The sequence below is a fragment of the Lithobates pipiens genome, unplaced genomic scaffold (assembly GCF_037356315.1).
Source record: "Lithobates pipiens isolate NorthernLeopardFrog02 unplaced genomic scaffold, aLitPip1_a1.2 Scaffold_18, whole genome shotgun sequence".
NCBI lineage: Eukaryota > Metazoa > Chordata > Amphibia > Anura > Ranidae > Lithobates > Lithobates pipiens.
The window spans coordinates 472643351-472655800 of record NW_027507758.1 but is presented as its reverse complement, the minus strand read 5'-3'; the positions used below and the strand labels follow the sequence as shown (position 1 = coordinate 472655800).

Genomic DNA, 12450 nt, shown 5'->3' with positions numbered 1-12450 from the left:
AAAAATAAAACTCCGAGCTGTAACTAAATACCACCAAAAGAAAGCTCTATTTGTGGGAAAAAAATGATAAAAAACTGGAGTTAGTACTTACCGGTAACTCCTTTTCCGGTGGTCTTCCAGGACAGCCCTTGAGAGATGGAGCTCCTCCCATCGACACAGGAAACACATTGCCACAGTTCAAAAGGCGGTCCCTCAGGTCCCTGGTCAGTCATTCACCAAGAACCGAAGGATGGAACTGAAAAACATATAAACCATAACAGGTAATAACATTAGTACATCACTACAATCAAATAAAGGGTGGGATCGTGCTGTCCTGGAAGACCACCGGAAAAGGAGTTACCGGTAAGTACTAACTCCAGTTTTCCCAAGTGTTCTTCCAGGACAGCCCTTGAGAGGATCCCCAAGTACTTACCAGATTAGGGGGGGACCACGGCCTGGAGGACTTTCCTCCCAAAGGCCTGATCCTGACTAGACATTAAGTCCAGTCGGTAATGCCTTGTAAAGGTGGAAAAGCTTGACCATGTGGCTGCTTTACATACCTGCTCCGGGGTGGCACCAGCTCTTTCTGCCCAGGATGCAGACAACGCTCTTGTTGAGTGAGCTTTAACACCCTCAGGAGGATCTCTATTCAAGGCCTTATACCCCTCTGCTATAGCTAGCCTAATCCATCTAGCTATGGTTACTTTTGAAGCTTTCTGTCCCCTACGCTGTCCGGAAAAAAGGACAAAAAGGGAGTCTGAGATTCTGAATGGATTTGTTATTTTAAGATATTCTAGAATACACCTCCTCACATCCAATAAATGAAAACGTTCCTCTTTCTCATTTGCTGCATTTTGACAAAATGAAGGGAGGACAATATCTTGGGACCTATGGAAACTAGATGCTACCTTTGGTAAGAACCCAGGGTCTGTCTTTAGAATGACTCTGTCTTCTAGGATCTGTAGGAATGGTTCCCTGATGGAAAGTGCTTGGATTTCACTGACCCTACGGGCTGAAGTGATTGCCACCAGGAGAACTGTCTTAAAGGTAATAAGCCTTAGGGAGGCCTCTGAGATAGGCTCAAAGGGTGACCCCAAGAAAGCTTTTAGCACAACTGCTAAATCCCAGGATGGGACTTTTGTGATTCTGACTGGCTTGCGTCTAGCGACTGTCTTACAGAATCTAGCGACAAAAGGATTTTCCTGTAAGCGTTCATCTAGGTATACACTTAAGGCAGCTATCTGTACTTTAATAGTACTTAGGGTTAAACCCTTGTTTACACCTTCCTGTAAAAACTGTAGAATATTAGCCGTATTTATGTCCCGGCCATTCAGCCAGCTATTGAATTTTTTCCAGACTTTTTTGTAAATAGCTCTCGTGACTGGTTTGCGACTCTGTAGTAAGGTCGCAATTACCTCGTCTGACAGGCCCTTACTCCTTAAGATTTCCTCCTCAGTAACCACGCTGACAGCTTCAGTGTGGCGACCTGCGGATGGTAAAGAGGTCCCTGCGACAGGAGGTCCTGTCTGTAGGGAAGTCTTAGAGGCGGACAGTCTGTCAATTGTAGCAACGTTGTGAACCACGGTCTCCTGGGCCAAAAAGGTGCTACTAGAATCAAACAGGTTTTTTCCTTGAGGAATCTTGCTAGGACCCTCGGAATGAGATGAAGAGGGGGAAATGCATACGCCAGACTGAAAGTCCATGGAGTTTGCAAGGCATCTACCGCCAGGGGTTGATCTCCTGGGTTTAGCGAGAAAAAATTGGGAACCTTTGCATTTTTCTTGCTCGCAAAAAGGTCTACCTCTGGTTCTCCCCAGTGAGCTGTTATGAGATTGAATGCCTCTGGGTGTAAGGACCATTCTTGGTTCGAAATCCTCTGTCGACTCAAGAAGTCCGCCTTGTTGTTCAGCTCCCCTTTCAGGTGAACTGCAGAAATGGATTCCAGATTGGCTTCTGCCCACTGGAGAATGCGTCTGGCTACCAACATCAAACGAGGACTTCTGGTTCCTCCTTGTTTGTTTATGTATGCTACAGCCGTCGTATTGTCTGAACGGACTTGTAGATGGTGACCCTGTATTGCGGGGTGGAAAGCTAGAACAGCTCTCAGGATTGCTGTTAGTTCTTTCCAATTGGAAGAGAAACATTTCTCCTCCGGGGTCCACTTGTCCTGGACCCAGCTTGAGCCTAGGTGGGCTCCCCAGCCCCAACTGCTCGCATCCGTTGTTAGTGTTGAAGTGATAGGAAGGACCCAATAAACCCCTTTGTTTAGGTTCTCCCTGTCCTTCCACCACCAGAGGGAGCGTTTTACCCTTGAGGGGATCGATACCTCCTCCTCCAGATCTCTGCCTTTTAATTGTTCTAACAGAAAACCCTGAAGTTCTCTTTGATGGAACCTGGCCCATTGTACGGCTGGAATGGCTGCCGTCATAAGACCTAAGACCGACATTACTTCCCTCACCGTACACTTGGGGCTGCATTGAAGAAAAGATATTCTCTGCCACAGATTCAAAATCTTTTCTTCCGGCAGTATAATTTTCTGATCTACAGACTTGATCCAGTACCCCAGATACAGGATCTCCTGTGTTGGGGTTGTCTTGGATTTCTCCTGACTGACAATCCACCCTAATCGACTCAGACTGAGTTGAGTCAATTCTAGGTCCTGAGAAAGACGACTCTCTGAGTGGGCTGTTAGGAGCAGATCGTCTAGGTAGGGGATAATTGAGACTGATTGAAGCCTCAGAGGAACTAAAGCCTCTCCGAGAACCTTGGTAAAGATTCTCGGAGAGGATGATAGACCGAAGGGAAGTGCTCTGCACTGAAAGTGGTAAACCTTTGTGTCTATCTGCACTGCCATCCGAAGGAATTTCTGGCATTCCTCCCTTATTGGAATGTGCAGATAAGCATCCCTTAGGTCCAGGGTTGCCATAAATGTCTCTTTCTGCAGGAGATTCTTTATGGAATAAATGGACTCCATCCGAAATCTCTTGTAACGGATGGAGCGATTCAGTGGACGGAGGTTCATAATTAGTCTGAATCTCCCTGACGGTTTTCTTACCACAAAGATGTGCGAGTAAAAACCGTCCCCTTGTTCCTGAATAGGGACTGGTGTCAATACTTCTTGATCTACCATTTCCCCTATTAGTAAAGGTAAGGCCCTGGCCTTTTCTGAGTGACTTGGAAGCTTTGTCACCAGAAACTTGGAAGGAGGGTTGCTGTGAAATTCCAGCGCATGACCCCTTTTTATTATGTTTAAGACAAACTCGTTCGAGGTTGTCTCTTCCCATTGAGGAAGAAATTTGCTTAATCTTCCTCCCACAGGAACCCTGACGTCACTGGGGTTTGGGATCCTGATTGGGGCGGCTAAACAGTATGCCCCCTTTTCCTTTCCCTTTATGTCCCGACCAATGTTTTTTGGGGGTTGAACTCTTCTCTGATTTAGAGGGTTCCTTAAAGGGACGAAAAATTTTTCTTTGAAAATTTTTCTTTTTTGCAGGAAAGGTTTTCTTTTTGTCCGCCGTCCTTTCTAAGGCGGAGTCTAATTCAGGCCCGAAGACTAAGTCTCCTGTAAAAGGGACGCTGCACAGGCGGGTTTTAGACGCCGTGTCTCCCCCCCAGGTTTTCATCCATACTGACCTCCTTGCTGCCACTGAAAGTGCTGCAGATTTAGCCGTAAATTTAACGGAGTCCGTGGAGGCGTCAGAGATGAAACTGGTGGCCTTAAAAAGCATAGGGAAAGATTTCAAAAGCTCCCCCCTAGGAGTGCCTGCCTTTAAGTGTTCTTGTAGTTGCGATAACCAGAACTCCAGGTTTCTAGCTACACAGGAAGTGGCTAGAGCTGGTTTTAAGCCTGCCATAGAGGCATCCCAGGCCCTCTTTAAGACGATGTCTGTTCTCCTGTCCATGGGATCTTTCAGGTGGCCCATATCCTCAAAGGCCAGATCAGCCTGCTTTGAGATTTTGGACAGAGGGGCGTCTAGTTTTGGATTTTTATTCCAGACCGCCTCTGGGCTCTCATCAAAAGGGAACCTTCTCTTAAGGGATTTAGGAAAGAAAACCTTCTTGTCTGGTTCAGACCACTCCTTAAGGACAAGGTCAGAAAGCACCTTATGTATAGGAAAAACCCTTGCTTTCTTTTTCCCCAGAGCCTCATACATTTGATCATGTCTGGATAACTGAGTTTCTTCCTCCTCAATTTCCAGCGTATCATAGATAGCCCCCATTAGCTCATCTACTTCCTCGAGAGATAATCTATATTTTGAGGCTTTAGATGCTGCTTGATCCTCTTCCTGACCCGAGTCAGTGTCAGAGGATTCGGGGCTAATCAACGTGGGGCTAGGCTCCCTGACCATACGGGGCTCCCCTGAGCTGGGTGTTGTAAGGCATGGTGAGGATGAGATTATAGTTGTTTTACTCGTGGAGGCAGCTGCAGCTGATCCCACGTCAGTGATTAACTCCCGGAGGGACTTAAAGGTCGACGCCATTTCCTCTTTAAAGGAGCCCAAAAACTTTGCTAAAGGGGAATCTGCCTCAGATTTAAGCAAGCTTGCAATGCATTGCTTGCATAGGGCTTTGTTAGAGCCAGAGGACAACCTATTCCCACAATTAGGACACTTTTTGCGGCCTGTCTTGTCTTCCCTTGGCATCTCTTTAGCCTGAAAATAAGAAGACAAAGGATTTCTTAGTGTCAGCACCATGTCCCTCTTAGAATCACCACTAACAAACAACCTCACTGTGAGTAAACCGCCACCGTGGGGTACTACAGGGCCCAGCCTACAAACACCACCACTCCACCAGAGTAATAGCATGCCCAGCAGCCTACCTGGGTTTGGCTGGTGCCTGTCTCCGCCGGAGTATCCTGGGGAATAGCCTCCATGGTCCCCCTCTGACGCTCCGAATCCCGCCGCTAATCCGGTATAGCTGGACGCTGGTCGGGCTTTACAGGCACAGCGCTGGCTCTCCCTCTCCTCCTTGTACCCTTAGAGACCCGGAACCGGAAGTCTCGGCACGCAGTGATGACGCGGTTCCGCCGGAAGTGAACGCTCGGCGTCTCCGACCCCCTGCAACGAGGAGGGAAGATGGAAGGTTCCACTCACCACTCCTGGGGGAAACCGGCGTCATTCTGCCCCTGGCCACCTCGGCACTGGAAGGAGGAGGGTAACGGGTCTGCTCCGGTTCAGCTGGACGGTACCCGAGCCAAAGAAAAAAAAAAAAAAGGTATGGACCCAAACTGCAGCCATAAACCAGGACCCGGTCCCTTAGGCTTGCAGGTTCTCAGGCAGCCCCTGAGAGGGGCCTCCAGGTTCCTGGCAACATGTTCCTCCGACGGAGGAAACACAAATGACTGACCAGGGACCTGAGGGACCGCCTTTTGAACTGTGGCAATGTGTTTCCTGTGTCGATGGGAGGAGCTCCATCTCTCAAGGGCTGTCCTGGAAGAACACTTGGGAAATTTCATTTGGGTACAGTGTTGTATGCCCGCGCAATTGTCATTCAAAGTGCATCAGCGCTGAAAGCTGAAAATTGGTCTGGGACTGAGGGGGGTTTAAGTGCCCAGTAAGCAAGTGGTTAAACAAAAGAAAAAAAAAAAAAAAAAGGAGGAGAAGTTCACCTTTAAAAAAAAAAAATAAAAAAATAAAAAAATAAAATAGTAAATGCACTTTTTTTAACCTGCAAAAGAAGCGCATTTACTATTTATTTTTAAGCCTGGAAAGCATTGCACTAGAAACCAGCAGATCGCTGATGCCATGCAGGTCTCCCGCAGACTGTCATTGTAAGCTGTCTGATTGTACATCATACAGGCAGGCAGTTTCACAGCAACAGGACTACTCAATTAACTACCACAGCTCTCAGCAGCGACGTGGTAGTTCATTGGGAACTATAAATTGACAGCTGCAAAGGCAGTCCATTCAATCACAAAACACTGAATGAATGCTGTGGCTGGGAGGGCAAAGTCCCCTCATGGGCATGTTTTATTTAGATTGTGGCAGTGAGCAGGGGGAGAGAATCCCCCAATCGCTTCCAAAACGGGGGATTGGGGGGCGCTATGGGTGCAACATATAACAGAAGTTGAACCTATAAATAAAAGTTAAACAACTAAGTGTACAAACAAGTCAAGTACCATTTTTCCAGATTTCTTGATGGTCTGGTACTTCGGATTGGATGCTTTGTTCCCTTTCTTGTTCTTGGTCTTGTCCAACACATTGTAGATAGACAAACAAAGACGAGCCATCCGTGGCAAGTCACATATATAGATATCAAATTCAAATGTCTCGCTCCATAGATGGTCATTTTTGCCTGGCAGTTCAGGACTCATAATGGGTTTACACAGCAATTCAGTGCCATGGAACAGGCCAGCCCGTACCACAACCTGCAGACACACAAGAGAATATGACAAATATTACATATACTGTATCTAGGTTGTAATGCAAAATACATTTATTCACAATGTAAATTTAGGAAAACCGAATCAACAAAAAATGCAAATTCATGTAAAAGAATGGACATAGGCAGAATATAATCTCACTAGGAAACATGCTGTAAAGAAGCTCCTAGCATTTTAAAATGTATATCATGTGTAATTCTAACTTTGGTATAGTGCCGCTTAAACCCTCATTAGCACCAGGTTCAATAACATTGTATCCTAGTTGGCACCCCTATTCATACGTGCTACCTTATCCCTACTGATAATTACCACTAATGCTGCTACAATATCTCATCAGGAGAAGCAGGGGGAAATTCAGAAGCACCAAACAATTGGAGCATCCAATGCTCATGTGTAATTAGCCAGAAACTTAACTTAGAGGAACTTCAAATCTCATAATAAATTAAAAAGCTTAGCATGAACTCAGCAAACGCAACACTAAAGCCTTTATAATAACAAACTTGTTTGGAGGGCAAAATTAATTAAATCATTTCCAAAATTAGTGGTGCTCTTTTTTCCAGAAACATGTTCAATTGCCTTCACCCTGAAGTACAAGAATGACATCAGGTCCAGAATTCAGTTTAGTAAAGCAAAACTACAGACAGGGAACCAAACAAAATATATGTGTTAACTCTTATGTGCCCAAGAGTTTGTAAATCTGTTCCATCAACCTTGAGATGCTCTCACACGTCACATCATAGCTCAGTCCCTGCCATCTAGGAGATGCTGATGCTGCCCGTGACTGGATAGTAACTAGGACTATGACATGCAAGAAGGGGGCTATGCTATGGAATTGACTCTTTTTCAAGTAGTCAAATTTAGCTTTTACCCATACTTTTAAATTGTTATTAGGGCCTCTAAGTTCAAGCAAAGCACCAACTACATATAGTAGATGCTAAATACTGATAGTAGTTGTAATGCTTGCCATACATTGCCTTGACACCCCAACAAAAAAGAACTGTAGTGAAAATGCAGTAACAATCAGACCCTCAATGAACAAGAGATATTTCAGAAGTTCACAGAGTGAAAAGACAAACCCCTAATACATTGTAGTATAGAGAGATGGTATATACATGCAGTCACAGTCACCTAGTGTCAAGACAGGAAAGTTGGCTTTACACCAGTCATTTCCTTTGTGCGTTAAAGCGGTAGCAAACCACCATGCTTTGTTTTTCCCCTTTGTTTAAAGCCTGCAAAGGTAAAGTTATAATGTGCTAGTATGCATCGCATACTAGCACATTCTGTAAAACTTACCTTAAAACAAAGCCCTGCAGCGATGTGCTGTCACCTCTGACAGGGCTTCCCAGTGTTCCTTCCGGGCTCGCATCCTCTGGCAGTCTGATCAACCGCTCAGCGATGATGTCACTTCTGCATTCACGGCACAGGAACTGCACGGGCATGGCGTTCCTTCAGAGCGCATGCGCCGGTGACATCACTGGCCCATTCAAAAGTAAATATCTCCTAAACGTTGCACGTAGGAGATATTTACTTTTCCCTTTAGGTAAGCCTTATTACAAGTTTACCTATAGGCAAATATCAACCATGGGAGTTTACTCCCACTTTAAACAAAAAATTAATCAATTCCCTCATCCGCACACTCAATGAGAATTGGGGAATCACCCCCACTGAGCTTTTGTATTCAGACTTCAGGCGCCGACTATAGCATGCAGCGCTGATCGAAATTCCAGTAGGCTGGCTTTACACAAGTTGATCTATTAGCCAAAATTTCAATCAGGTATGGCTGGCCTAAGGCCAATAACCAACCTTCTCCAGGGTTTTATCAGAGGAGGATGACCAGATTTAAAATCTCCAATCTTACAAGTCCTAATTGTTTGTTCTCCATACACAAAGTTTATTGCATGAAAGCCCCAAAACCACCCAAAAAAATTGTGAGGTTGCAATGGAATTTCAGTATTCATTTCAAATTTAGCTGATCCTTAAAGGATTTAATAAGTAAATTGCAACTTTCCCATAGAGAAGAAATATCTTACTGCATCCTCAGTGTTAAGCTTGCTCCCCTTTATCAGTGTGATCTTGTAAGGTTCAACCAAATCCCAGACATTATGAGACATCATCTACAAGAAAAATAGATATGAGAAATGTTTATTTTCAGAAAAATTATTTAATTCATATGGATATATTAGATTGGTATTAAATAATTTAATACCAATGTATTAAGACACTGATGTACAGATTTCTGAAATTGCTATAAAAGGCAAAATAGTATAGCAGGTAGACACAGTCACTGTACAATTCTAAATAATCATTCAACATCCAATCAGACTGTGATTAACTATATGGGCAAGGCTGGCCATACATTATACATCTTCTTGTACAATTTTATAATTTACCAAAACCATATGATAGGAGGTAAAACCTAAACACTCACTCAATTTGTATGCAGGCAGGCCTTTGCACTGCATAGTTGAAGGTAAATGTAATGGGAATTTAATAAGAAAATTGTATAATTTATGGCTAGCTTTTGTATCCATAGCAATAGTCTTCAATTACATTTTCTTGCCAGTACACTCTAATCTGCAGAAACATTTGCCTTTGACCATGCTATATGCCAATGCACCCTTCACCAAATCTATATGCCAGCGCATTCTCAAAGTTATCTGCCAGCGCGACACAGTGCACATCAGCCTTAAGACAATAATAGGCACAGGGAAATGGTGATTTTTCTTTTATGCTTAGCCTCATTCATATCACATGATAGTTACAGAAACTAGAGATGCAGAACCTCTCAGATAATTGGTACAGGATATTAACCTAAATAACGTGGTAAAGGATAGCAGCCCAAAATTGACATTGATCTCATAGAAAATGAAGGTCATACAATGTTTAGGTTTTTCTGCAGTTGGTCTCCTTCGACTCCCATTGCCTCCTCCCGCTGGTTAGGACTCTCCAGTGCCATCCCGACCCTGCAGATATGTTCTCAATCAAAGTGAGGAAAATACAATAAGGACAGCACTCGAGTCTTATCTTGTGAAAATAGAACGGGCACCCAGGCAGATGAGAAACTGGAGCGATGAAGATGTTAATGGGAGCCCCAAAGGACAAAACAAAAAACTCTGTCCTTCATATTTTATGAGGTCAACAATGTCTGCTGAGCGTTCTTAGCTTTGGGAATGGTGTGAGGAAAGGAGAAGGGAACATGCTTGATGCACGATGTTGAATTGAAGTTCAAGAGAGAAATTTGGCAGATTGGCATAGCAACTGAAAAGGGAAGGTGCTGACTGAGCAGAGCAAGAGGAAAAATACAAATAGATTTTATATTAAAAAGGTACACATCTAAATAGCATGCATGAGCACATGGTAGATTTAGGAGGTATACAGGTGATCTTTCACTTCAAAGTGCAGTTGTGTAACTTACAGAGGCACCACGTGTTTTTGGTGGTAGTGGTAAAGGGGGTGCAGAGGTTTTCCTTTTTACAGCCAACTCAACTGCAGTCATCTCTTCTTCAAACATCTTTTTAATCTTGCAGCACTCGACAAGTGTGAATCGCGGGATAGTCTTGTTTATTACACAGTTCCTAACATACTGAAACCCAAGACATGTTGTTAAAATTTACCTGACCCAAACACCAAAAAAAATACAAACTATTACTAAGATTTTAAAATGTAAGTTTTTTTATCTCTACTACGCAGAAGGTTTGGAGTAATGCTTTTTAGTGAACAAGGCAACAGATTCCTTTTTCAGGCTTTTCACAATTGTATAAAGCCAGAAATAGGGGTCTACAGCATCCTGAAAGCTTGCATATTTAAGAACTTAAAAGTGATTGTAAAGGCTCGTTTTTTTTTTTAATTGGCCAAAAATAAAAAAAACCTGTTATACTTACCTGCTCTGTACAGTGGATTTGCCCAGAACAGCTTGGATCCTCCTCTTCCCGGGTCCCTTTTCAGTGCTCCTGGGCCCCTCCCTCCTGTTGAGAGCCCCCACAGCAAGCAGCTTGCTATGGAGGCACAGGAGCCAAGCCAGCTCTGTGTGTCCATTCAGACATGGAGCCTCATTGGCTGACTGACTGAAATCAGCGGGAGCCAATGGTGCCACGCTGCTGTCTCAGCCAAGAGGAGAGTCCCTGCCAGCCGAGTGTCTCGTGAAACATTGCTGGATCTACAGGGGGCTCAGGTAAGTATTAGGTGGGCTAAGGGGGGCTTCTGCACACAGAAGACTTTTTATCTTCATGCATAGAATGCATGAAGATAAAAAAAAAAACTGACTTTACAAATCACCTTAAAAAGTAGTATTATAGGCAAAAAAAATGATCATTTTGGATAGAGTTAAGGAGGTTATAACCCCTGTCAGTTTTTTCCCCCCATCTGTGTTTCATTGGGAAGAGTTAGCTTCACTTCCTGTCCCATGGTCAAATCAGGAAGTGAGGAATCACTGCAAATTAAGGAAATCCCTTTGGGGCCCCCCAGGTCACAAGAACTAGTATCCCCCCCAATTATTTTTCTGGTCACAACTCAAGTTTTGGGATTTTTTTTTTACTTTTAAATGATTACTTTTTAAATGATAATGGTAAACAGGATAAATAGAGAGTGATTCTCCCCAACGGTGACACATACAGCTTTAAAAACTGACAGGTGCTCTAACCCATCTCCACTCTATAAAAAAAATCAAAAAAAGATTTGCCTTTAGTTATACTTTAATGCCAGCCAATATGGAGTATCATTTAAACTTCAAACTTTATACATCAATGACCAACATGATACTTTGCGCTGACTAAAACCAATTAAAGAACATATGCACAAATTACTTTACATTTCCATTAAAGGTAACGTGCTGAGAATAATATGTTGACTGCATTTCTGATCTTCATCTGAAGAAATGCAATTTGTTTGGCTGCCATGGCTTCAACATAACACACGGGGACAAGACTGCAGAGATTGAATCCAGACCACTGGATCTGCTCATATTTTTCTGGGTCAGTGAAAAATTGCAATACTGATACCACTGAATCACCATTACAGCCAAACTTCCCATTTTCAGGAGTGGTCACAACTCAAATTTTATACTTTTTTGGTAGGGCCCTTTTATTCCCCTTTATATCTTGGTCAGTAGATTCTACCACTTTTGCCAAATGTCTTTTGAAGAGTTTTTTTGTGAGAATTGCACCTGTCAAAGAGGCGAGCTTGCTGCTATTGTGGTGTTCTGAGAAATACAATTTTTTACCACAATAGGTTACACTATAGGCAAAATATTCACCTGAAACTGTATCAGCGGGTGATCATCAAACACATATTCCAACCTTCCAATGATCTGTAGGACATAATCCTCAGGATCTACCTCTTTATCCTCACGACCATGAATGGTTAGGCGCTTACGAATAGCCAGCTCTGTCATCTTTAGAGGGGTGATGTTTGGAGATACTTGGAAGCTAAATACATCCTGAAGAGAAAAACTAGGATGAACAGGAGAGCGATAAATATGAATAACAGATTTTATTTAAAAGGACCAATTAAAATGTATGATAAAAGGAGCATTTCCACAAGGTGCTATAAAACAGCAGTCATAGCATGAATATATAAATGCTCAGCCTAAATATGATAAAGCACTTTTCCAAATCACAACATTTTTCTAATAGGTCTAGCTGTTTCAAAATGAGCACCTGTCAAAATAAGCTGCCAAATCCTTAAATGAAGGATGGACAAAAATATCACCGTTCAACCTATCAACACCCCCTTCCATCTAAAAAAAACAAAGAATGAAGGCTTCAAGCATTATTAGACAAACTCTCAAAGCCTCAAAGCCCTCAAAGCAGACCTACATTTGAAAAGCTAAAGTTTAGCTGTCTAAGAGCTTAAAACTGTTGTAAAGGCTATATTTTATGTAATATATTTTATGTAAAATAACAAAGATGTTATGCTTATGGTATTGCACAGAGCAGCCCCAAACCTCTTCTGGAGTCCCCCACTGGCATTTTTGGCTTCTTGTGTGTATGTGCCCCCACAGTAAGCCACTTGCTATGGTGGTACACCTGCAGGTTTGCTCCTGAGCCAGGCTGTGTGCATCCATAGATTCACACAGCCTGGCTCGGGCCCAC

At 43.3% G+C, this 12450-nt stretch overlaps 1 protein-coding gene across 4 annotated transcripts in view; it reads right to left on the bottom strand.

Moving 5' to 3' along the window:
- PIK3CB (phosphatidylinositol-4,5-bisphosphate 3-kinase catalytic subunit beta) overlaps positions 1 to 12450 on the bottom strand; it is a 252409-nt gene that overhangs the window by 76986 nt on the left and 162973 nt on the right. For all 4 annotated transcript variants that reach the window (XM_077488321.1, XM_077488319.1, XM_077488320.1 and 1 more), the window contains 4 exons: positions 11613 to 11795; positions 9777 to 9944; positions 8392 to 8475; positions 6098 to 6346 (listed from right to left, as the gene is read on the bottom strand). In XM_077488321.1, the coding sequence (XP_077344447.1) occupies positions 6098 to 6346; positions 8392 to 8475; positions 9777 to 9944; positions 11613 to 11795 (684 nt within the window). The remainder of the gene's footprint in view (positions 1 to 6097; positions 6347 to 8391; positions 8476 to 9776; positions 9945 to 11612; positions 11796 to 12450) is intronic.